Consider the following 23745-nt stretch of genomic DNA (forward strand, 5'->3'; position numbering starts at 1 on the left):
CTCATCTCTTCGCGCAACCAACACCCTTATCTTGCTGCTTGTCTGCTACCTGCAGAAGAACGAGGGTATAGCGTCAAGCAGCATTTAGCTTGGAAAACGTACGCGCTTCTGGGAAGCTTGAGGCAGGTCCAGTCAAGCGAGTGTGGTGATGGGCTCGTCTCTATGGTCGCTTCCTGACCGGGCACGGTTGCACAAGCGGAAAAAAAAAAATTTGCCTGGTTACGATTTGCCTTGTTTGCGGCGCGCGTGGTTGTAGCGGGTGGGCATTTTCTTTTGCGATTGCATCTCAAGATGTTTGGGTAACGAGGTCGCATTGACGGGCTGGTGTTAAAAAGATAGATGCCATTGGGGTTGTTTTGATTTGGGGGAGAAAGGTGTGGAGATGTGGACGGTAAGGTAGTATGCATGCTGCTACCCGCTGCTCTTCCTGTTACGAGGCTCAACGGAGTCTTGATCAGTGAATAGCAAGCCTTACTGCGGTTAGCTTGAGATCGGTGATGAGAAGCACACGCTCAATTGAACCAAGCCACGTTGTATCAACCCGGTTCCCTTGACCTCCACAAGTATGCATGTACCTGTATGTAGGTAGAAACTTGCTCGACTTCACGCTAGACCAAGCGCACTACGTGTACCATGCCAGCCACATCATTTCTCATTATGTCTCGTATCTAGGGCAGCGCCTATAGACCGACAAATTTAGAGCTTCTGCATGGCAGCGATATCGACGGACTGGACGTATTCGTCAAAGCCCTGGATCTCTTCGCTGAGCTCGTCGAGCGAGATCTTCTCGTCCTCAACGACCAGGTTGATCTGCAGCTTCTTGATACCGAAGCCGACAGGGACCAACTTGGAGGCACCCCAGACCAGACCGTCCTTCTCGATACCGCGGACGGCAGCCTCCAAACCAACCATGTCGGTCTCGTCGTCTGTAAGAGAATCGCCAAGTCAGCGGGCCATGCGTCCAGCGGTCCAAAGAGCCCAAGGACAGAAGAAAAGAAAAAGGAACATACCCCAGGGCTTGACATCCATGGTCACAACCGACTTGGCGGCAACCTTGGGCTTGCTCTCCTTCTTCTTGCGGTACTCAGCCAGGCGCTCCTCGCGAATGCGGGCGGCCTCGGCGTCCTCCTCCTCGTCGCTGCCGAAGAGATCAATGTCCTCATCGCCCTCCTCAGCCTCCGGCGCCTTGGCGGGGTTCAGGGTGACCTCGGAGACCTCGGGGCCGTAGACGGTGTAGGGCTTGCTGGCATCGCCGGGCAGGGTCGGGAAGTCCTCCTCGTACGAGGCGATGTGCTTGTACCAGCGGGCCGCGTTAGGGTACTTGGCGGAGTCAGGGGCGCCGCTCAGGGCCTTGAAGGTGACGACATCAGCCTGCGAGGCCGAGTAGCTGTATTATGCGAGGCGAGTCAGCTCGGGTGCGCCATTCAAAGAATGCGAGCACGGCCAAAGTAGAGACAGCTGCAGCGGAGGGTGGCTCAGGGATGCACACAGTGCTGGGTGTGTAATCATTTGCAGGTCTCGAGGCTGCTCAGCAACACGGACCATGGGGGCGGGGGAGCGGCAAAGAACACTGAGAGCGTGCATACCCGACGATGTAGGAGCGGGTGAGGAGCCAGTTGTCGAGCACTGCGAATTGTTAGCAGGAAGCAAGACGCGCGCACAGGCTAAGATATCACCTACCGGCAAGGCCGGCGTCGGTGAGGAGGTCGGTGAAGCCCATCTTGAGTTGTTGTGTTATCGAGGAGAGGTCTCGGGATGGAGTTTGGCTGGAGAGGCAAGCTTGTTGTGGTTGGGAGGGGACGCAAGAGAGAGTTTGATAGCGGGGTAGAGAAAAAGATTTTGGTGTTCAGAGTCGGCTGCCCCGCAGCTTCTCGGGGCCTAGGGCAGAGATTGCGCTGGATGGTGGGGTCTGTTTAAGTGCCCCACTTCATTTACACGCCTCTCATCTGCGTTTCTACGTACAGTACAGTACATCAATGATAATCCGTACACATATATGTTCCTTGCAGTCTCGGGGGTAGGCTCACATGTGGTCAAGAGGTTCAACTTGCAAGTCATTCGCATCCGAGAGGATTTTTATTGGCCGTGTTGTTTTCTGCTTCCTTCTCCTGGAGAGCAACACATACATATGACATGGTCCTTAATGTTTCCCCCGGGGGGGGGGGGGTTTGTTTGACTTGCGAGCGGCAGCACTGAGCCTTAAATGTTCAAGAGGTCTCCTCCTGCCCTTCCACAGCGAACTGGCAACACTGAATAAGCCAAGCGTACAATATGAGAAGGGGGCTTGTCTGCCGTAGCAGGACCTGCCAGCAACTGCAGTGCGCAGCTCTTCAGCGTCGAAATTGGGCAAACCACCTCACAGTCGTTCGACATCGTCATCCTGTCCCTGATCCCCCGCGCTCAGGTCCGGGATCCAACCCTTGGGTCGTTCGCTCCCCCGGATTATTCGATCATAACCCAACTTCTCCACCTTTTGCACTGACTGCCGCGTGACTTCAAGCTTCTTCTCCCATTGAAATCTGTTTCCAGGAGCCACGGGCAGCATTTCGAAAAAGGTCCCGAGCTCATGCATGTCCTGAACAATGGTGCGTGGCTCGTCGTCGCCGTCGGCCGCGTCGCTCTTTCCCCCAGCCATGGTGCCCGTCAGCGCGGTGGACGTGGTGGCGAAGCGCATCATCTCTCCTGTGAGGTCGAAGACCCCATACAAGTAGTCATCCTGGGTCAGGGAGAATGTGGGCGGCTCGGCTGTCGAAGCTGCTGACTTTTCGGTGGCTGTTCCTGTTGTGTCGCCGGCATCGGCCATGACTTCGTCCTCCGGGGCTGCGCCCTTCCGGGTGAGGTCTTGAATTATGGGGTCGAGCTCTGCGTGGCTGATGAGGGTTCGTGTTTTTAGGTAGTGTGCGAAAGTAAGAGCTTCTACCAGCTCTTCGAGGCACATCAGTGAGCGCGAATACCGGTAACGGTTGATGCCCTGGATCTCAGGTGCGATGGAGGCGAGCAGCTTTGAGATCTCTGCCAGACGCGAGTCAACCTCAGACTGGATGTTAGCCGGAAGGTTACTCTCGATCTTCCGGACGCTGCCTAGGGGTAAGCGGAAGCCTCTGATAACAACTTCACTGTGAAGGTCAATGAGCAGATCTCTCCGTACCGTTGTAATGAGAAGATGCTGGCGTGGTGTCAGTTTCGATTTATTTTAGGGCACCCCACGCGGAAAATGAGGACACCTCACATTTTCTTGCTGAGCGCTGTGATGTCCCGCGATGCCTTCACAATGCGCTCCCGGCGGTCGTGGTGTTCATCGAGCTCATCGCGCAAACGTTCAAACATTGAAGTGTACGCATTTCTCACCACCTGCTTCGGGGCCTGCTTTGGCCCATCCCGTCGCTTTGCATTTCCGCTCCAATCGCGCTTGAAACCGGACATGGTCAAAGACAAATGCTGTTATCGAGCTGCTAGTGCTGCTGGTTCCTCGGTGATGGCCTTGATTGTTTGGTTGTCCCCCATCCTCTTTTGAATCAGTGAATGATTGGCTGGGAGGAGGGGCTAAGCAGGCACCGTGCGCTAAAATGTTAAGGGGCTCGAACACTAAATGAGCAGGGGTCGATGTTGGCCTCGAACAACGTCAACAGGCGAGGGCACACCCCCAACTGCGAAGCTCTCCGACAGGTAGGCATTGATGCATAGGAGACGCAGGCTCGAGGAAGGGCGTCAGAATTCCCACGTCTACAGAGGATTGGGATTCTTCAAGTTGGCATCATCTGAACACAGTCACGGCAAATGAGCCTCTGAAAGCGTGTCAACGACGGAGGCATCGTGGTGCAAGGTAGTGAGCCTTGAGCCTGTTCTCACTACCGAGCACCTGTTTACTGTACAGAGCTTCCCCCAGACAAGATCCTTCAGTTATTCAATTTTCTTTCTCTTATCTCTTTATTTCGAGTTTTCTTTTCTTTTGTTTCCAGCGCTCCTCCAGTCAAGGAAAAATGGCCGGACCTTCAAAGACAGCCCAAAGGGTGTCACCATCGGCAACGCCCGCCACACCCACCACCGCCTCCGGGCTCACCTCCCTCTTCGACCGCCCCAGCCTCCTCTACCTCGCGGCTTCACTACTCCGCGTAGTTTTCCTGCTATACGGTCTCTGGCAGGACGCCAACTCACCCGTCAAGTACACCGACATCGACTACCTCGTCTTCACCGATGCCGCCCGCTTCGTCGCCCGCGGCCAAAGTCCCTATGAGCGGGAAACATACCGCTATACTCCCATTCTGGCATGGCTTCTCCTTCCTACAGCACACACCACTGGAAATAGGCTGGTGAACGCTGCGCTGTTTAGCTCAGGCAAAGTACTCTTTGCCACCGCAGACCTGGTGGCCGGCTGGCTCCTGGAGCGTGTTCTCGCGAGATCCATGGACGGGGCTTCGGCGAGAAAGTTTGCATCCATATGGCTGCTAAACCCGATGGTGGCCACCATCAGCACGAGGGGCAGCTCGGAAGGCCTACTGGGGGTGTTGGTGATGGCCCTACTCTCGGTAGTGCTAGCAAGACGGATCACTCTAGCAGGGCTGCTACTAGGCTTCAGCGTGCATTTCAAGATATACCCCTTCATCTACGCCCCCGCGATCGTATGGTGGATGGACGCCGACAAGTTGCGGACCTCGGGGTCTGGCAGCAAATCCTCAAGGGAGACATCGCCTCTCAACAAATTGCTCGCTTTCATCACGCCGGCCAGGCTCCGGCTAGCATTTACCAGCCTGGCTACGTTTCTAGCGCTTAACGTGGCAATGTACACTCTGTAAGCTCTCCTCGCCCTAATGCTTTATCTCTCCCTTGAACTAACCCCCCCGTCCCTCCTCCCCGCCCCAGCTACGGGCCCCCCTTCCTCCAGCACACATACCTCCACCACGTAACCCGCATCGACCACCGTCACAACTTCAGCCCATACAACACCCAACTCTACCTCGCCTCCGCCGCCGCAGCTTCGTCTTCTTCCCCCTCTTCCTCCCCTTCCTCCATCCCCTCTTACCGTTCGTCTGCTCCCTCCCTTGGGATTGAATCCATCGCCTTCCTCCCCCAACTCACCCTCTCATGCGTCGTGATCCCGGTCGCGCTCGCCAAGCGGGATCTGCCCTCCGCCATGCTCGCCCAGACTTTTGCCTTTGTCACGTTCAACAAGGTCTGCACCAGCCAGGTACGTCCAGCAGCCTCCTTTTACCCCCCCACCCCCCCGCGGTCTTTCCATCCTGGCACAATCTCGCTGACGGGAAGGGTGACGGACAGTACTTTCTCTGGTACATGGTCCTGCTCCCGCTCTATCTCCCGCGTTCGTCCTTCCTCCGAGATAAGCGGCTAGGGCTTGTTACGCTGGCCCTGTGGGTAGTCGCTCAGGCGGCGTGGTTGCAGCAGGGCTACGAGCTGGAGTTTCTGGGGCGCAGCGCCTTCTTGCCAGGGCTGTGGCTTGCATCCCTTGGCTTCTTCTTGGTGAACTGCTGGATATTGGGGGTAATCATCACAGATGCTGGAAGTGGTTCAAAGGCGGTTGTCTAGGTAGGGTCGCGCGGCGAGGCGTAGTGCGGCGGAGGAGAGAGTTGATGAAGTGTACGAGAGAGGAATATGGAAGAGTATATACCAGACTCGGCACGCTACCGACACCCCTTTTTGTACGCACGACAAGATTCAAACGGAAGCTTCTCAGTTTGCTAGGTACTGAAGCCCAAGAGCAAACCCCAAGTTGCCCCCCACATCGCCATGCAGGTGTCCTCCTTTCGAGCGCCCAGCACCTGTTCCAAAACACCTGCCCTGCCGCCTCGGGTATCTAGGTACCCTCCAGAGTGAAAGGCCCACTCAACTGCTGGATTATCATCCGCGCCAGGCTCCCCCAAACTCGCATGACCTCAACACAGATCGATAACGCCATTCCCCAATTTCAAGAGTGACAAGCAGATACGAAAACCATCTGGGCCAGCCGTAGCACAAAAATTTCAAACCCAGAACGCCCCCATCTATCATCGCTTTCCATACCGCCGACAACACGCACAACCAACAAGGGAATGACAGTGGGAAATTAGAGCCCCGATAGTAATGTACTGTTGTCCATCACGTTGGGCATCAGATCCTGCATGGCCTCGGAGAGACCTTCGGGCCGCGGCCGGTGTCAAGGCCACCCTCACGAAATTGACATTGCCGCATCCAGAAGCGCGTAATTGGACAACTTGAGGGAAATCGGCCTCGAGGCGGGAAACTCCGGGATGAAGGTCATCCTCCCGTCCTTCTGGTACCCGACCTCGCCAAACGACTCGGAGAGTTCCTCGAAGCGAGCGTTGGGTCTGGCGCGATTCATCTCGGAGATGATGCTGTCACTCCAGACGCCTGAGCACCGCCCGTTGCGGAGAATAAAGTGAGGATTCAGTGGTGGGTACGGTGTGTCTTCGCCGAAGAGGGAGGACCAGGTTAGTCGCCATTGCTGATATTGGGCAAGTTTGGAATCAGCGCAAGGGTCGGCTTACCAAGATCAACGTAGCGGATGCGAAGATACTCAACCGACTTGAGTCTTCCCAGCGCCCGGATGCCGGCGATGACGAGCTCCTCAAACGCGTTGATGAAGTTCATGTCCGTGATCCCCGACCCGGACTCGTTCCAGTGCGCCACCTGGCGGCAGCAGTTCTTCACCGTGAGATCGATCGACTTGAGGCGCGAGTTCCTCGGGTCCTTGTGCTTCGCCATCAGGTCAATGAAGAACTGCTTGCACACCCTGCCCGTGTACGAGATGTGTTCCAGGAAGGGCGACGCGGCGCCCGCGGCCAGCCGTGAGCAAAAGTGCAGCCTATTCGATACCTTAAGAAAATACGGCGGGAACGACAGTTCGCGGCGGTAGTCCCCCTCGATGCAGAGATCGAGACTGGACAGCCGCATGGGCTTCACAAGGATGTCGGCCATGGTGAGATAACTCTTGGACTTTGGCTTGCTGTACGAGCCATGCCACTCCTGCAGATTGGGCAGGGCCGACATGATGGTTTCGAAGTCCTCCTCCCCCCTGATTAGGTTCCACTGCCCCTTGCAGATGAGCGTGCGGACCGAGTGGACTTTCGGCATCGCCCGGACCCTGTGCTGGCTGGCATCGCGGATCCAGTGTCTCACTTTCGGCGCCTTTTTGCGTTCCCCTCCCTCCAAGGTCAAGATGCAGACTTCCGGGAGCGACTCCGCCACGAAATAGAACACCTCCTCCAGGGAACAATTATCCATTGGCAGCACGTAAGACGCCGTCGTCAGACCGTCCGGGGTAACGGTGGGGAGCGTGTTCGCATTGGACAGCGCCAGTGGCCTGTACTTGGGGTGGAACACGGGAAACCATATCTCGATGTGTTTGACGTAGGGTCGCAGATGAGGATGGGCCGCAAAATAAGCCATTGCGCTCTTGAGCGACTCGAGCGACGCCTTCAACTTGATGTGCCGGTACAGCCGCTCCTGTATCAGTATCCTCCATTCCCGGCTCACAAGTGAAAGCTCGGACAGTTCTCTTCGTCGCGGATGCCGCAGCGCGGTGCCCCAGCGAGTTATGGAGCTTTTGGACCCTGCTGAAACCCGGAACCCGAACAGATGGTCGAGAATGCATTCGTGTATTTCGGTCGGGAGATCATTGAGGCTGGTGTCAACGTTTGTCCCAACCAACGGTAGTTTGGGGGCGTCGGCGGGATCCGGAGCATCGGGGTCTAAAACCTGGCTCGTTGGGCGGCTGACGCAGCGCAACTCGGTACTGCGCGGCTCTGGCTGGGGAAACGGCGTGCTACTCGGACGGGTGGGAGGTATGAAATCCTGTCTTCGAGCCTGGGCCAGCGGCGGAGTAGGCGACCCTGGGGACACCGGATTGGAGGCTGTTGCCATGATTGAGACGAGTTCGACGGTCGCGTGGCCGTCATCCTCTTGGTGTATTGATTGGGTTCGCGCAGCTCGAGTAACGTGGGTGTCGATCGTGAGGGACTCGGCATGGATGCTCCCGCCGTCGTCGATGGAGGTCGTTGCACACAGCGAATCCATGGTTCCTCCCAAGGGAATATGTATCGATGTCAATCGTCTGGCGGTTGTGGGACGACCATGGCAGAGCAGCCAAATCTTCGACCAGTGTTGGTTCGAAGCGAGAGGGCACGGGGTGGAGGAATCTCGAGTCAGGGAACAGGGCGGCGCAGGCGCGAGCTGGTTGGGTGTCGTGCTTCGGCCGTGCTAATTGGCGTCGTAAATTGGTGCCGGGGACCCTCCTACAGTTCCGCACGCTGAATTTTCCGTACAGGGAGGCGTTCGAAAATAAGGGGGGGGAAATTCACTAGTATTTTAACTGTGCTATTTGCCGTTGCAAGCGCGGGCAGTTGGCCGAGTGGTCGCGTGGACGGGCGCGGGGTCAGGGAGCATTTGGCCTTTGACTTTGCATGGCAACCGAGGCCGCTGTGCTACGCCCCAATTACAGCGGTCGCATCATCGGAATTGCATGACTGACACTTGCATGCATACAGTAATTACAGATGAATGCGTAAAAGTATGTGCATACCTGCATAAAGTACCTAGGTATGTATATACGGGACAAGCACTAACTAAGGTGTTCTTTCAACTGGTACGTTTGTATGTATGTACTCCGTACTCCGTACAGTGCATTACATATATTACAAATGGTCTGATATCTGGGGGGACTCTATGATCAAGGATTTGAGCTCCTCAACTTACTATTCGCGGGCAATTGCTACTCTCCAAGTAGTTTCTACCCATGGGTGAGTGAGAATTGAACACCTCAGTACCGACTTCGAAGAATACAGTAACGCGATCGAACCACCCGCCGGTGGCCCAAAAAAATTTCTATCCTTGTAAATCTATATACAGTGTCGTCCGTCATACTCTCGTGCACTGTCTAAACGTTGTATACATACGTAGTACACACTCATACAGCCTCCAGCTAGAAATCGAAATGCAGAGCGTCAAATTACACGCAACCTTACGCAGCGACATAGTCGCTAGAAGGCATGCTAAACTCCGAAACAGAACCCCGACGTCAAGTCCATCTCCCGCGAGCATTTGCAAACCCTACCGGCATCATGGGGAGGTAATTGGAGCAATGGCTTGAAATTTAGCAGGCTTTCCGTCAATTCCCAATTAGAAAGTTCCGCTTGTAACCGCATATTCGCCTCCCATCTCCAGCTCGCCGTCGAACAGCTCTGCTAGAAAACGTAGAGGGTGTTTTCGCACTTGCACTTCGTCTCCGTCTTATAATCATGCGATGGAGAGATGGAGCACGGCAACGGCGTTTATGATGTTGGTTCTCTTAACGCTGTTGGGTTCCTTGTTACGACTTGTTTGTTGGCCGTTGATGTTGGCCTGCCTAAAGAGACTGGGGTGCTTTTCGAACATCTGGATCGTGGTGTATCCCAACCTGTGATTGACTGGGGATTGGCAGCTGTTGTTTCCGTTCCAAGAAGATGGTCCCAGGGTTTAAAGCTGCCAGATTACGCAGCAACCTTGGAGCGACACTCGACTTCACGACCGCTTCCACCAACATCCTGCACGCAGCCATGTCTCGATTCCAGCTCTAACACTCAGGACCGGAAGCAACGCCTGTCGAGCATAGCTCAGCATTGTTTGCCTTCGAGACGCCGGGTACCAAACCAATAAAATCACAGCGAATGATGGACGACGTTATCCTATCGGCCACCAGCATCCCAAACAACAAGGAAACTCGCCGACGCAGCTCCTCACTAACACTCCCCTGCATTGATCACCGGCGGCAAGCAGGGGGCGTAAACATCGTCCTCGATCCAAAAGTTGAAGCTGAAGTCAGCTCTGCGCGACTCCCTTGTCGCCACTCAAACTGATAGTGTCGAATTTCGACCAGTTGACTGCTCGCTGAGAGACGACTTGTCTGTCGTGATGATCCGGCTGCCGTCATTCCGAACAGATCAGGCGGCTGATTCCTGCCGCCATCGAGAATGGGCAAAGCGAGAAATGAACAGCAGCAGTCCTCAAATATTTCTTCAAAACAATGATAGGGGCGTAGGTACAAATTCTTCTTTGGCCGTGATGGGGAACAAAAAAGGGAAGAGGAGGAGATTAAAAGAGAAAAAGGAAACAAAAGCAACAGCCTGGCTAATCACGGTAAAAGAAGCCAATACCTACTTGCATCATAAGCAAGGCCAACACTTCGGTCATATTGGCCCTTCCTATTGTGCACAATGATATGTCGACTCCGTCCTGGTCCCCCAAAGGGGAAGCGGTGTACGTCCCGGTACCAGTTGATTGCGACAGCAGAGGCCGGCTCTTGACCGAGGCGCTCCCCGCCTCGAATAACTCACATCCTTCTCATGGTTCTGAGCCAGGTGGCTTGTGGGTACCTAGAGATGTGTGGCTTGTCGAAGCCACCGCGAAGTTGCGAGTCCAGGCTTCTAATGGCCGGGAACCGTACTGGATAATCTTCTGGAGACGGACATTGTCGGGATGGAGGGGCCATGAGCAATTGGTCAGATTCTGCGCTTCGGCAGGCATCCCCGGTTACGGACCTCCGAACCCGGTTCGGTGGCGGCGGGCCGTCACGGCCCCACCTGCGGAGCATGGAATGCCATTTTTGGATTGTAATCAAAGAGTCAGAAGAAAAAGGTCATGATGGGTGGGGGATGTTTGTCCATGGTCTGGTGTCACACGAGTGGTCCTTGCCAAAAGATATTAGCTCTTTAGGCATCAGTGCTTTGCCGTGGTGGTATGTATCAACGCCTTCGGGTTAGGGGTGTCTGCCAACCGTAGGGTTCTTGTAGAGAACCTCGACAATGTGAGCTCTCATAGATAGGGTTTTCCGTGACGGAGAGTTATTCCGTACTCACACGACGTGTCACAAAGATCCAGGTTCCCGAGTATTTGGGTTCCAGAGCTTGCCGAGAAATGCCGAGTTGCAGTGACCCCATATCAATGGGCTGGCCAGCTGGGATGAGGGTGAGAGGAGTCGTAGGGCTCGCTTGGCATCTGTTGTCTCAGTAGTGCGCCCCATCGGATTGCACTGATCCTGACAAGGTTCCTGCAAGCGGGAACTGGGGAAACTCTGCACAAACACCATACGCCGAACTGCGTATGTACGCGCTCGCAAGGTAGTGTATTGGAGCACACCACACTAAATAGCAGGGTCCTGAAGAATCACCGAGCAATCTCGCAGAGGACCAACTAGTGGCAGATCCCCGACACGGTGGTAGCATTCGGGAGCATCAAATCTTGGCTCTTGGCACTCGGGGGTGAAGCCAGAGTTTCAGATGCTCCGAACCCCACAGTACGGCAGCGCGTCGTCATGCTGAAACTGCAAGAAAAGCGCCCGTCGAGGGCTGGAACGGCCCCTCCTGTTGGCTGATTGTTGTATATGGCGCTACGACAACTACCCCTGAATTTGCGCCCTGGACGTTGCTCCCCCGCCCCACGCATACGCACACGCGGTGCCTTAAAACACTTCGCTTGGCACCGCATGAGCCCGATATGTTTCGCGGCTGGCCGAGACTCTGCCGTAGAAGAGAAGAGTGCACACGTAATCCGCAGGCATGGGAAGCTTCACACTTGAAAGGGGTGCGGTGCCTTTCTGTCAGAGGTTCAAAGATCAGGGCAAGGTTACCATGAGGTTGTCCGATACCTACCTAATGTAGGTAGGTATACTGTGTACGGATTACTCCGTACTACCGTAGTATGGCGCTCCGTCTAAACGGCCCACAATCAACTGGGTCCCGTAACCGCGTAATCTCCGTACACCAGGTACTTTGGTAAATAACGAATAAAGTATGTACTGAGGTACCTGGCCTGCTGCAGCATCCTCGGTTTCAGAATAGTACTGTACCCCGTAGACCCCAGGAGAACCCATTGTCCTCGTCAACAACCTGCGACGAGTTCTGAGAGGGTACTTTTGTGCAATTCACGTCACCGGAACATGACGCGCCTTGGGCTCGCCACTAGTCACTGCCATGATGGCTAGGGGCCCTGCTTGACAAACAACCACCCAACACAAATGGATCGCCAAGCTGCAGGTCAAGAGCCTCATCTCGATGTCGACCACAACGCCGCCTACCACCCCACACATGCAACCGTCCACTGGGGTCTCGCATCCCCAGGGCCTGGCGCCTAAAATTACGAAGGGATACTACAGCCGACTGATAAAACGGCGAAAATAAAATAAAATAAAATATTGAAAAAGAAAAGAAGATGGAGGAAAATGAAAGATAATAAGCGAAAAAAAAATTAAGCCAAAAAATAAGAGAGAGGAACGCATGGCCTGCATTGCAAGTTCCCACTAACATGTGGCTCCCTACTACTACTTACAAACCGCCCAAGGACAGAACAGACGACGCAATTGCCTGTCTTGAGTGGGTGAAAGGATCTCTCGCCCAGGTGGACAACCCGCATAATGGAGGCGCCGTGGTGGATTTTGCCATGCAGGAGCCAACCGCCAGCGGCCATGAACCCGCCCAGCACGATCACTCTACCAAGTAACGTTAAAGAGGCGATCCCTCATGCGCCGGAGTAACTAACGGAGTACCTTCTCATTGATCTTACTGACTTGTTAGTCCGCGCTGACGGCCAACAGTTCAACCAGCCCGGTGATCAGCAGCTCGAGGGCTTGCACTGGCCATCCGCCGGGCGCTTGGCTGAGCGAGCATCCGCGGGTCAGCCACAGCCGCCGGTCTGATGTGGCCGTGGCATGACCTCAGCTTGTTTATGGGTTATTAGATCTGGCTTAGATCCGGCTTATTTAGATATCTATCTAGTCGAGGCAGGGGGTTCGAGAGACCGTTTGGTTTGGTTCATCCGACGTTTGCCTCTCTGAGCTCGGTGAGTGAGAGCTTCGGTTGCGACGGCCAAGCATCGCGGGGCCGCACTCGCAGGCTGCTTCGCACCACGGAACTCATCCGAGCTACGGAGTCCCTCCGTACGCTACTCGAGTACGTCCGTCCTCTGTAGGCATCTCGAGCCGTCGCCAGCATTTGAGACCAATGGAAGGGGGTTTCCTCCCGTGCAACTTTGGTTGAAACCTTCAAAGCGTCCCCCGACTGGGGCAACCGTTTGACTTGGATCCACACTTCAGGGGTAGAGAGGCTCCTCTCGACAACCCCCTGTATTTCTGTAACCCCCCTTGAACGCCGTACATGGCACCACAACACCAAACAAGCCATGCTGCTTGGAATCTTCGCTCCGAAAAGAGCCCCCCCCGGGCCCTCCAACTTCATGCGCTCCCTCCTCAGTTAAATAGCGGCCGCTCTGCTCCATGGAGTATTGCTCTCTTCATTAGGCTGTTGTGATTTGCTTGCTTGTTTTCCTTTCCTTTTCCGCACACCCATTCCCTCTTTTCACTGGGTCGAGGCTCTCTCCACCGATAACCTTCGATCCGCACATTTTTGCTCTTCACTACTATCGGGTGCTGTGCATCTCTATTTTTTTCTCTTAATTCTTTCTCCCCCTGGGTGGCTCTGCCTCGTCGCAGATCACCGTGTCTTTCACGGCCTTTCTTCTCTGTTGTCTCGCCCTCTCCCCTTCACACCATTTATTCCGGTCACTCCTTTCTTTGACTGCCAAGACCGAGATCCATCAAGACCACAACGATCATGGCTGGCCGACTTCTCCTCTGCCTCACCGCCGCCCTCAGTGCGCTGGGTGTGTCGGCGGCCCCGGCGCCCGACGCCTCGGGGCGCCCCTTCATCGGTGTGCCCGTCTCAAACCCCGGCATTGCCAACGCCATCCCGAACAGGTACATTGTGGTCTACAACAACACTTTCAACGACGAGGACATCGACCTGCACCAGAGCAACGTCATCAAGACGATAGCCAAGCGGAACATCGCTAAGCGGTCGCTCACTGGGAAGCTCCTCTCCACCACCGTCAACACGTACAAGATCAACAACTGGCGCGCCATGGCCCTCGAGGCCGACGACGCCACCATCAACGAGATCTTCGCGGCCAAGGAGGTCAGTTACATTGAGCAAGATGCCGTCATCAGCCTCAATGTCCGGCAGATGCAGTCCCAGGCCACCACCGGTTTGGCCCGCATCAGCCATGCCCAACCCGGCGCCAGGACATACATCTTTGACAGCAGCGCCGGCGAGGGCATCACGGCCTACGTCGTCGACACGGGCATTCGGGTCACCCACGAAGAGTTTGAGGGTCGTGCCACCTTCGCCGCCAACTTCATCGACGATGTGGTACGTCTGACTCCTTTCTGGCCCCTTCCCCCTTCCCCCCTTACCCCCCCCCCCCGGGGGCCCCTCTTTTTGTTCCGAGACTTGTGCCATCCCGGGCAACTCGAGAAGGCACCTTTCTCCTCTTCTCTCTGCTACTAACTACTCACATACGTGTTTTTTTTCCGAATATAGGACACGGACGAACAGGGTCACGGCAGCCACGTTGCCGGCACCATCGGTGGCAAGACCTTTGGCGTTGCCAAGAAGGTCAATCTGGTGGCCGTCAAGGTCCTGGGGGCTGACGGGTCCGGTTCAAACTCGGGTGTCATCGCCGGGATGCAGTTCGGTAAGCAAAACCTCTCTTCTACGCGAGAAGTCTAGAGTAGTGTATGTAGAGGAGAGTGGAGGACTATTTCGTTGCTAACACTCCCCCCCCCCTTTTCTCTAAAGTCGCGAGCAACGCCACCGCCATGGGACTGAAGGGGAGGGCCGTCATGAACATGTCCCTCGGCGGGCCGGCCAGCAGGGCTGTCAACTCGGCCATCAACCAGGTCGAAGCGGCCGGCGTCGTCCCCGTCGTAGCGGCCGGCAACGAGTCGCAGGACACGGCCAACACGTCGCCCGGCTCGGCCGAGGCCGCCATCACGGTCGGCGCCATCGACCAGACCAATGATAGGATGGCCAGCTTCTCCAACTTTGGCGAGCTCGTCGACATCTTCGCCCCCGGCGTCAACGTGCAGAGCGTCGGCATCAGGAGCGACACGTCCACCAACACCCTGAGCGGCACCAGCATGGCCTCCCCCCACGTCGCCGGCCTGGCCGCCTACATCATGAGCCTCGAGAACATCACAGGTGTCCAGGCGGTGAGCGACCGCCTCAAGGAGCTCGCTCAGGCCACCGGCGCGAGGGCGAGGGGCGTTCCGAGGGGCACCACCACCCTCATCGCCAACAACGGCTTCGCGTAAAGAGGCGGGCGGGGTGGCCACAACGTCCACCTAATCGGACACACCGATTCTGGCAATCATGATGGGTTTGTATATATTTACAGCCGATAAACACTTTGTGAATGATTCATGTCGGGGCGAGTTGGGCGAGTGTCTGATCTGTACATACATACATATACACTGAGCCCCATGTTTCCCAAAGGGTCCTGTTTGTTTGTTTTTTCTTCCTCTTCTTTAAGGGCTCGGGTGACAGCTGGAGAGCCGAGCAAGCAGCACATAAAATGGCTTGCGAATTCAGGATACATTGATTATGTCATGGACCCAAGGAAACACCCTCTTCCTGCGCCGTCCACTGCACCAACTTCTCCTCAAACACGATCAACCACGTAGGAACAGCAGACGAAAACGTCACCTGGCCGCGATTGACATACCCAAAGTGAGACGTGGAGGAGACGGGGGTTGCGTGCTTCGGCCGGATGAGGTTTTCAGACCGACTACGGTACTGGATCTTAGCAGCACAAAGATCACCTACCCAGAGTAAGTAGTTGGACAAGCGCTTTCACTCGGAACTCAGAGCCAACGGAAATCGGATGAGGCATCAAGATTTTTCGAGGGGCAACTACTCCGTCGGACAACCGAGTCCTGTGTGCAAGCGCCGCATTTCGTCATTGTAGATGTTGGAGACATGTTTGCAGTCCGCCCTAAGCAGGCCATTCCGTCGGAGAAGAGGGAAAGACCCGGCCGAGGGCGTGCCCGGGTTCCAGGCTACTTGCCACGAGGGTTTCATATCAGCACATCTTCGGCACAACCACAGCCATTGAGCCCGATTGCCCCGAGAGGGGAAAGGGCGGCTGAATTGCAATTTGACATCCGTGCTTGTTGTTACCCTTGTTTAGCAAAGCCAGTGGGGGTCATCAATACCACCTCCAAGGCGCGCATATCACGGCAACACCTGGCCCGATAAAACAGAAGCCAAACACGTGTGTATTATGTTGGTATTAGATGTTCGCTTCTCCCAACCGGAGCTGATGCCCGCGCCAGATCCCGCGCCCAACAGTTCACTCGTAATCGTTGTATACATGACCGCCTGTATCGAAGGGTATGTGTCATTAGCAAGGTATATAGAAACGTGAACCGAAAATGCTCATCTCGCCGTGGCCTGTCCCGCAAGTGACTCTGATCAGAGCTCGTCGCGTCCAGGAACGGGGGACGGCGTTGGAGGAAGGCTGCCGCCGAGCGCATTGTCGAGCTTTTGGAACATCTTGTCCATGCGAGCGCCCATGTACCAAGCCAATCCGACCTGGAGCGAAGTTAGTCCTGGGGACGGAAGGCCAATCAAAAAGGAAAAGGTAGAAGAGAATGTGAACATGATTTCCCACAGTGGGGACGGAGAAATGAATATCCGTTAACGAAGAAAGGGGGGGTTAGGATTGTTGCTCACCATCAAAAGCCCGATAACGACCATTGTCGCAATAGCGGAACACACCAGCAGGAAAGCTTCGCCGCTATCCATAGAAGGCTCCTTTTCGCCGTTCTGAGTCGTGGCCGCCGTGACCTTCTTGGGGTCCTGGGTGGGGAAGATGGACTCGATGAATTGTTCGATCTGCCCGCGTTGTCAGAAAGCTGCCAGCGGTGGCGAGAATAAGGGCAGGAATCAAGCGCACATACCTTCCCGCACTGGATGCTAATAGCTAGATAGTTGGGATCTCTTGGGTCATTCTTCTGGTGTATCCTCCTCACGTATCTGCGGAACACGCCGCAAACCACGCGCAAGTTTTGTGTCGACTCCAACATGAGTTGGCAGGCATCACCCTTGGTGATCTTGACGTTTTTCTCGAAAATTTCCGGGTTGCGGAAGACGAGTTCCAAGGTCGCAATGGCCATGCTCTGAGGGATGGCAACAAAGTTGAAGACGCTCTGGTCGCGAACGCCAGCCATGTAGAACAAGCATTCGTCGGCGTGCTTCAGGGCGTTTAGCACCATGTGGGAACTGCATTGTAACGCCTTCTCGCGGTTTTCGGGCGCAAACAGATCATCCCACTTGTCGACATACTGGCTCCAGATCTCCTTGGGCCAGAAGCGCCGGTTGTCGATCCAATCCTCGTGCACGTCACGGATGATGTTCGTCTTCTGCAGGAACTGGCCCATGCTTTCCGTGAGATCGGTGCGCACCAGCAGCTGTGGGTTGGCCAGCTCGCTCTTGACAAACAGCCGCGTAAGGCCCTCGCCTACCAGGCCGGCCACGTAATGGCAGTACAGCTCGTAGTCTTCAATGGTATTGACTCCGTTGGTGTTGTGTTCGGCGTTTAGGGCATAATCGGCCATGCCATTTCCCATCTTGATGGTGATGTCCTTGATGATCTCGTAGTAGGGCCGCTTCACCTTCTTCAGCTCGACGATGACGTTGTCGAAGTGCACCAGGAGGTCGCGGTCCTTCTCGTTTGGCCCATTCTTGTCAAATGTCCACCCATCCTGCTCCATATACACGTGGAAGTTCCGCAACAGTGGCTCCTTCTCCTTGATGTCGATTGTCATATCATCCTCAATGGTATCCAGGCCACGAAGTACGAGGTAAAAGAGGCAGACTGGCATCAGCAACTCGGGGTTGAGCTCTTTGATGACCGACGCAAATGACCGCGACGTCATGTCGAGGTATTTAAAGCATGTTCTCTCCGTCTCCGTCTCCTTGGAGGGGTCACGCTTATGGACGGGATCGTGCCATACTTTCCTGTAAAAGCGGATTAGCTAAGCGGACGTAGGGGTGGTGAAGAAAAGGCAATGTGCACCATTGAAGGATGGACCGAAGCTGGTTCGGGTGGAGGAGGAAGTAAAGGGCTTGTTGAGCGGCGCCCATTCTCAGTTCTTCAGCAAAGGCGGCCTCAAGAAAGAAAGGGGTTGGCGAGATAGACAGTAACGATCTGAGTCGGCCAAGGAGAATATTCGTCAAATGAGCGCGACCCTCAAGTTACGTGTCTTCAATACGGGGCCTCAATTGGCAACAATTCGTCACCAAGGAGTTTCGCGTATCGTGGATGAGAACTTGGGCTTGAGGATACCGCGACGAAGGGCTTGAGGATACCGCGACGAAGTTGCGGAGAACTGGGCGACTTACCCCAAGATAAAGGTAGAGAGGCTCCATGGGGAACTTGTCCTCTCTATTGGCCTGGGCGGAAAATTGAGCTGGTCCCTGGCTCGCTCTAATGCCTGGCGGTCCCACACGTTCAGGGACGGGCGTCGCCGTCGCGTTTCATTGGTCAGATGCGTCGGGCCGGCGCTTCTGCCCCGTTGTCGGACTAACTAGCGGCCAACACTGGCATTGCTCCATCTATACTCCGTAAATCCGTCGATGGAGTGTCATGAAGAGCCCCAGACTGGAGTACTGTGTAGGCGGAACATGGGAAGATATGGAGTGCAGCCGTAACCAGCCACAGCCATCTGTCTCATCTGTTTGCTAGCTGCGAGCCATGCGGCTCCCAATGGAATCAGATCCCTCAACTGCTGTGGGGCCTGCTCTTCCCTCTGGGATTGCCAAAGGTTTCCCAAAATCTCAAGTCTGCAAAAGGGTGGGAAAAAATTGGAAAAAAGGAAAAGAAAAGACGCAGACACACACACACAGACAGAAAGAGGTAGATATGATGATGACGAAGTAAAGGCTAAAGGGTAAGTTGCAGGTTCTCTGTTAGGCGCGTGCAAGCTCACTACTCTAGGGACCACAGGATGTTCTGTTCAGTCCGCGGTCTTCAGTGTAGTATTCCGTAAGTGTCTACGATAGCAAAAGAAACATACAAACGTGATTCGCCGAAACGTGATTTGCGACTGACCACACGCGCCGTGGACAGCAGATCAAGGTGCAGCAGAGCATTTATGCTCTGGGCAGTGTATGTATGTGCATAAGATACTTTCTCCATACCCTTTCCCAGTTGCCAAATCAGGTAGGCAGTACGGATACTCCGTACAGATCGTTGCAAGGTATTGCATTTATGTACTTGTATGTCTATGCCTTAAGTACATACAGGCACACATCGTTCACCGGTGCACATCTCTCCCACCTACTCTCGTGTGCATTTGGTAACCGCGGAGCTGGGTGAGGTGCGTTGTATTTAAACAATTCACACGAGGACAAATGGCAATTGTATTAACCGGCTATTGGTGCCGAACAAAATCGATAGCTGCTGGTTTCTTAGCGCCGTAACGGATCTAGGCCCGCCTGGCAAAACTAAGCTCAACTTGACGTTCTGGACAGATATATATATACATATATGTGTGTCGGCTTTCCAGAATCTTTTTTTTTTCCATGAGCTCGGCAGGGTTTGGCATCGCCCTCGTCGCATTTGCTTCTCGTCACTCGCGAATGATTTTCGAGGACCCATCTCAGTTAGTTTGTAACTGAACAGGACACGCAAAGCCAAGACTCTCCCGAACTTGAAAGCCACGTCTCTGTTCAAACGATCCATTCGAGGGCACACACCGGACGGTATTCGGTGCTAATGGCGGCAACCGGTACAAACGGGCACCAGCAGCTCCGCTTCCTGATCTGGGGCGGCGATGGCTGGATTGCAGGCCATCTCAAGACCCTGCTGGAAAGCCAGGGTAGGGAAGTACATTCGACCACGGTCCGAATGGAGAACCGTGAGGAAGTACTTCGGGAGCTCGACCGGATCCGACCAACGCACGTCCTTAACGCTGCCGGCTGCACAGGGCGCCCCAACGTCGACTGGTGTGAGGACAACAGGGAAGCCACCATCAGATCCAACGTCATTGGCACCCTGAACCTCGCCGACTGCTGCTTTCTCCGGGGCATCCACTGTACCGTATTTGCTACCGGGTGCATTTACCAGTATGACGACGCGCACCCGTGGGATGGGCCGGGCTTCCTTGAGACCGACCCGCCCAACTTTGCCGGCAGTTTCTACTCCATGACCAAGGCGCATGTGGAAGAGGTAACCGTCTTCCAGGCCGTGCTCTGCGCTGGACCGTACTGACGAGCGATTCTCGGATGGGGAGGGCTAGATCCTCAAGCACTACAACAACTGCTTGATCCTGCGGCTGCGCATGCCAGTCTCGGACGACCTTCATCCCCGGAACTTCGTGACCAAGATATCCAAGTACGAGCACGTTGTGAATATACCGAACAGCAACACGATCCTGGCCGATCTGCTACCGGCGTCGATCCTGCTGGCTGAGCACGGCGAGGTGGGGGTCTACAACTTCACAAACCCCGGCGCCATCTCGCACAACGAAGTCCTGACCTTGTTCCGCGATATTGTGCGGCCCTCGTATACTTGGAGGAACTTCAGCCTCGAGGAGCAGTCCAAGGTCATCAAAGCAGACCGCAGCAACTGCAAGCTAGACACTACGAAATTGGTGTTAAAGCTGAAGGAATATGGCTATGAGATCCCAGAGATCCACGAGGCATACCGGAAGTGCTTTGAGCGAATGAAGGCTGCGGGTGTGCAGAAATAGAAGAATTAAAAAAAAAAAAAGGAGGGGGGGGTTGATTTGAAAGAAAACGTGTAACCTTTATGCGTTCTGTATGTATGTACGGATGTACATACCTGACATAGGCATATGTTGGTAATGGCTGTCTCATCCGCGTCATTAAGACGATAACAGACAAGGAACTACTGGGCAACAAAGCCATTGGACTGGTACATACAGTACACAACGTGTGTGCACGGCAGTCTGACGGGCCCTGAGAACGCCCGATAAGGCGGACTTTCTAAGCTCGGCGAAACAGGGACCCCGCCGAAACCCCACCAAACCTTTTCGCCTGAGTGAGGGCGGTGCAGCCCGGAGTTTGCCGCCTTGCCAGGCCAATGTATTGTACGTAATTTTGGCTTGGGCACTGCCTGTCTCTTGCATCCACTCGCCAAGTCGGCCAGTTGCGATGATATTCGCTTAAACATACAACGAGCGTGGTCCTGTCTTCGAAACACGCATTAGGCCCGCCGTAGCTCTCGCGCCAAGCAAACGTCAACTTCCTTCCGCAGCGCGACACAATTGCACCTCCTTACTTCACTGAATACCGCCTTGTTCTCGTGGCAGGCAGTCGAAACTCGAGCACTGAACCGACGACACCTTAGGCGCATCGCATCACATATCAGGCAGAGCCACTCCCGTCGCCATGGTGGTTGATACGACGTACTACGACATTCTCGGCGTCAAGCCGACAGCCACCGAGCTCGAAATAAAAAAGGCTTACAGAAAGCTCGCCATCATCCACCATCCCGGTGAGTGCTCGCGTCCCGTTCGTCCTCCTCACCACCGGAAGCTGACCTACGATCTCGCTTAGACAAGAACCCAAATGACCCCACCGCCCACGAAAAATTCCAAGAGATCGGCGAGGCCTACCAAGTGCTGTCCGATGAGAACCTGCGCAAGGCCTACGACAAGTATGGTAAGGAGTCGGCACGCCCTTCCGAAGGCTTCGTCGACCCGGCCGAGTTCTTCACGAGCATCTTTGGTGGCGAAGCGTTCAAAGACTGGATCGGCGAGATCAGTCTTATGAAAGACCTGACTGCTACCATGGACATCACTATGGCCGGCGCCGAGGAGGAGGAAGAGGCTGTGGCTGCCGAATCGTCCAAGGACGGGGAGTTTCCCGGTACGGAAGAGGCGCTGAAGGAGAGCATGAAGACTGGTGACGGCGGCGCCGGCCCCGCTAGGTCATCAACCGAAAAGAAACCCGTCCCTGCAGTGGTGGTTGAGGACGAGAAGGTTTCTGGTCAAGCAGCGCCCTCGCCCCCATACACAAAGTCTCCCTCTCCCGGTCCCGGGTCCGGGGCAACAACGCCGCAGGCTGGTAGCCGCACCCAGATCCCCCTCCGCCCGGCCCTCATGGATCGTCCATCCGACGAAGCCTCGAATTCGGATTCCATGTCGGCGCACGAGGGGAAGCGCAAAGACAAGAAACACAAATCGGGCCTTACCAAGGAGCAAAGGGAGCAACTAGCAGCCTATGAGAAGGAGCGTGCAAGGATCCGTCAGGAACGGGTTGACACACTCGCGCAGAAACTGCTCGAGCGCATCTCTGTCTGGACCGAGACAGACAAGGGCAAAGATGTGACGTTAGCCTTCCAAGAGAAGACGCGGCTTGAGGTCGAGGAGCTCAAGATGGAGTCTTTCGGTATCGACATTCTGCACGCCATCGGCGCCATCTACGTCAGCAAAGGGACCGCGCTGATCCGCAGCCAAAAGTTCTTTGGCATGGGTGGCTTTTTCAGCCGCATGAAAGACAAGGGCACACTTGTCAAGGACACTTGGAACACCATCAGCAGCGCTATCGACGCGCAACAGACCATGGAAGAAATGGCGCGCCTCGAGCAGCAGGGCGGCGAGGACTGGACCGATGAGAAGAAGTCCGAGTACGAGCGCCGCGTCACGGGCAAGATCCTGACGGCAGCCTGGCGCGGGAGCAAGTTTGAAATCCAGAGCGTGCTGCGCGACGTGTGCGATTCCATCCTCAATGACAAGAAGGTACCCCTATCCAAGAGGCTAGAGCGCGCCGAGGCCCTCATCCTGGTCGGTCAGATATGCTCAAACGTAAGATACCCCCCTTCGTCCCTGTTTCGCCTTGGCTCTTCTTCATTAGCAGCGGCAGAACTGACAAAAATGAACGAGAACAGGCCAAGCGAAGCCCCGAAGAAGAGGGTGATTACATGGCGTTCGAGCAGCTGGTCGCCGAGGCCGCCATGAAGAAAGAGAAGGAGTCCAAAAAGAAGGGCAAAGACAAGAAGGATGAAAAGAAGGAGAAGGGCGACAGACCAGGCAGCAAGGCCTGGGAAGATGCCGCCGCCGCCGCCGCCAACGACGCGCCCAATGTCCCCAAGGGGTCTTCATAAGAGACGCGTGACATGTAACGTTGTATTAAGTACTGACGAGCAGCGCGTTCCTGACTCGGAATCTTGGTAGGAACTTTGGTCTCGGTTTGGATGATTCAGAAGGCGCAGCCAGATAGATTGCGCTGTCTCAGCGGCCTCCTATGCTTTGGTTTCCTACATATACCTCTCTTAATAAGAGTTAGAGTCTCGTTCTTTTGATTCTGTAGCCTGATCCTGGGTCACGACATTCGAGCGTGCCAGGTAAATCTAATCGCCAATCTTGGTTCGCCATTAGCAACAAACTATCCTCTCAACCGAAAAATGCAGAATCGTCTCGCCTTCATATCACAGGGACAAGTTCGGGTGTCAGGAAGCATGTTACCAATCGTGATAGCTATCTTACAGTTCATGGAAGCGGTTCATAGCCAATTCTTTCCCTATAGGAAAAGATAGTCGGAGGCGTCGTGAAGTGTTTGGAAACATGAGGCTCGAATAGACCACAAGATGTAATCTCATCTTCCAGCCAAAGACAAAGTTTTCTCTGCTAGTAGACTGTTGTGCTGCGCGCGCGAGGCCCAATTCTTTTGCCTGGGTATCTATTGGTACAACAGGAAATGACAAAGGAAAACGCTGTTCAAGCAGGCGGGCTCTTGTCCTAAAAAGGGACAGAATATAGTCAGCCCTTTGGTACAGGTAAAAGGTGCTAGACAAGAAGTAGAGGATGTCAACGTAGGCAAAACTTGAAATCGTTCTTTCCACAGTTTGCGCCTGTTCCCCTGTGCGTATTGCGCAATCCAAGTTCAAAGAAGCAGAGCC

At 54.9% G+C, this 23745-nt stretch overlaps 8 protein-coding genes across 8 annotated transcripts; 4 read left to right on the forward strand and 4 right to left on the reverse strand.

Moving 5' to 3' along the window:
• Nucleotides 1-551: 551 nt before the first annotated feature.
• On the reverse strand, nucleotides 552-1888 carry MYCTH_2309018 (uncharacterized protein). Its single transcript, XM_003665331.1, has 4 exons — nucleotides 1681-1888; nucleotides 1587-1626; nucleotides 1011-1387; nucleotides 552-926 (listed from the first exon to the last, which is right to left on the reverse strand). The coding sequence occupies exons 1-4, from the start codon at nucleotides 1718-1720 to the stop codon at nucleotides 697-699; spliced, it is 687 nt and encodes a 228-aa protein (XP_003665379.1). The 5' UTR covers nucleotides 1721-1888; the 3' UTR covers nucleotides 552-696.
• Nucleotides 1889-1972: 84 nt separating this feature from the next.
• MYCTH_2309019 (uncharacterized protein) lies at nucleotides 1973-3519 on the reverse strand. Its single transcript, XM_003665332.1, has 3 exons — nucleotides 3230-3519; nucleotides 3149-3166; nucleotides 1973-3077 (listed from the first exon to the last, which is right to left on the reverse strand). Exons 1-3 carry the CDS (start codon nucleotides 3421-3423, stop codon nucleotides 2357-2359), a joined length of 933 nt encoding a protein of 310 aa, XP_003665380.1. The 5' UTR covers nucleotides 3424-3519; the 3' UTR covers nucleotides 1973-2356.
• Nucleotides 3520-3615: 96 nt separating this feature from the next.
• On the forward strand, nucleotides 3616-4824 carry MYCTH_2309021 (glycosyltransferase family 50 protein). The gene has a single exon (XM_003665333.1). It carries the CDS (start codon nucleotides 3981-3983, stop codon nucleotides 4791-4793), a length of 813 nt encoding a protein of 270 aa, XP_003665381.1. The 5' UTR covers nucleotides 3616-3980; the 3' UTR covers nucleotides 4794-4824.
• A 1026-nt stretch (nucleotides 4825-5850) lies between these two features.
• MYCTH_2309023 (uncharacterized protein) lies at nucleotides 5851-8349 on the reverse strand. Its single transcript, XM_003665334.1, has 2 exons — nucleotides 6501-8349; nucleotides 5851-6420 (listed from the first exon to the last, which is right to left on the reverse strand). Exons 1-2 carry the CDS (start codon nucleotides 8026-8028, stop codon nucleotides 6161-6163), a joined length of 1788 nt encoding a protein of 595 aa, XP_003665382.1. The 5' UTR covers nucleotides 8029-8349; the 3' UTR covers nucleotides 5851-6160.
• Nucleotides 8350-13441: 5092 nt separating this feature from the next.
• MYCTH_2309026 (serine protease) lies at nucleotides 13442-15169 on the forward strand. The gene is made up of 3 exons (XM_003665335.1): nucleotides 13442-14186; nucleotides 14358-14511; nucleotides 14616-15169. Exons 1-3 carry the CDS (start codon nucleotides 13593-13595, stop codon nucleotides 15128-15130), a joined length of 1263 nt encoding a protein of 420 aa, XP_003665383.1. The 5' UTR covers nucleotides 13442-13592; the 3' UTR covers nucleotides 15131-15169.
• Nucleotides 15170-15656: 487 nt separating this feature from the next.
• On the reverse strand, nucleotides 15657-18214 carry MYCTH_112159 (farnesyl-diphosphate farnesyl transferase). Its single transcript, XM_003665336.1, has 4 exons — nucleotides 17896-18214; nucleotides 16778-17837; nucleotides 16551-16712; nucleotides 15657-16409 (listed from the first exon to the last, which is right to left on the reverse strand). The coding sequence occupies exons 1-4, from the start codon at nucleotides 17961-17963 to the stop codon at nucleotides 16290-16292; spliced, it is 1410 nt and encodes a 469-aa protein (XP_003665384.1). The 5' UTR covers nucleotides 17964-18214; the 3' UTR covers nucleotides 15657-16289.
• Nucleotides 18215-19424: 1210 nt separating this feature from the next.
• On the forward strand, nucleotides 19425-20592 carry MYCTH_83475 (epimerase/hydratase). The gene is made up of 2 exons (XM_003665337.1): nucleotides 19425-20049; nucleotides 20120-20592. The coding sequence occupies exons 1-2, from the start codon at nucleotides 19597-19599 to the stop codon at nucleotides 20570-20572; spliced, it is 906 nt and encodes a 301-aa protein (XP_003665385.1). The 5' UTR covers nucleotides 19425-19596; the 3' UTR covers nucleotides 20573-20592.
• Nucleotides 20593-20978: 386 nt separating this feature from the next.
• Nucleotides 20979-23224, forward strand: MYCTH_2315997 (uncharacterized protein). The gene is made up of 3 exons (XM_003665338.1): nucleotides 20979-21339; nucleotides 21402-22651; nucleotides 22735-23224. The coding sequence occupies exons 1-3, from the start codon at nucleotides 21234-21236 to the stop codon at nucleotides 22948-22950; spliced, it is 1572 nt and encodes a 523-aa protein (XP_003665386.1). The 5' UTR covers nucleotides 20979-21233; the 3' UTR covers nucleotides 22951-23224.
• The last annotated feature ends 521 nt before the right edge of the window (nucleotides 23225-23745 follow it).

This window comes from Thermothelomyces thermophilus, chromosome 5 (genome assembly GCF_000226095.1).
Source record: "Thermothelomyces thermophilus ATCC 42464 chromosome 5, complete sequence".
Taxonomy (NCBI): domain Eukaryota; kingdom Fungi; phylum Ascomycota; class Sordariomycetes; order Sordariales; family Chaetomiaceae; genus Thermothelomyces; species Thermothelomyces thermophilus.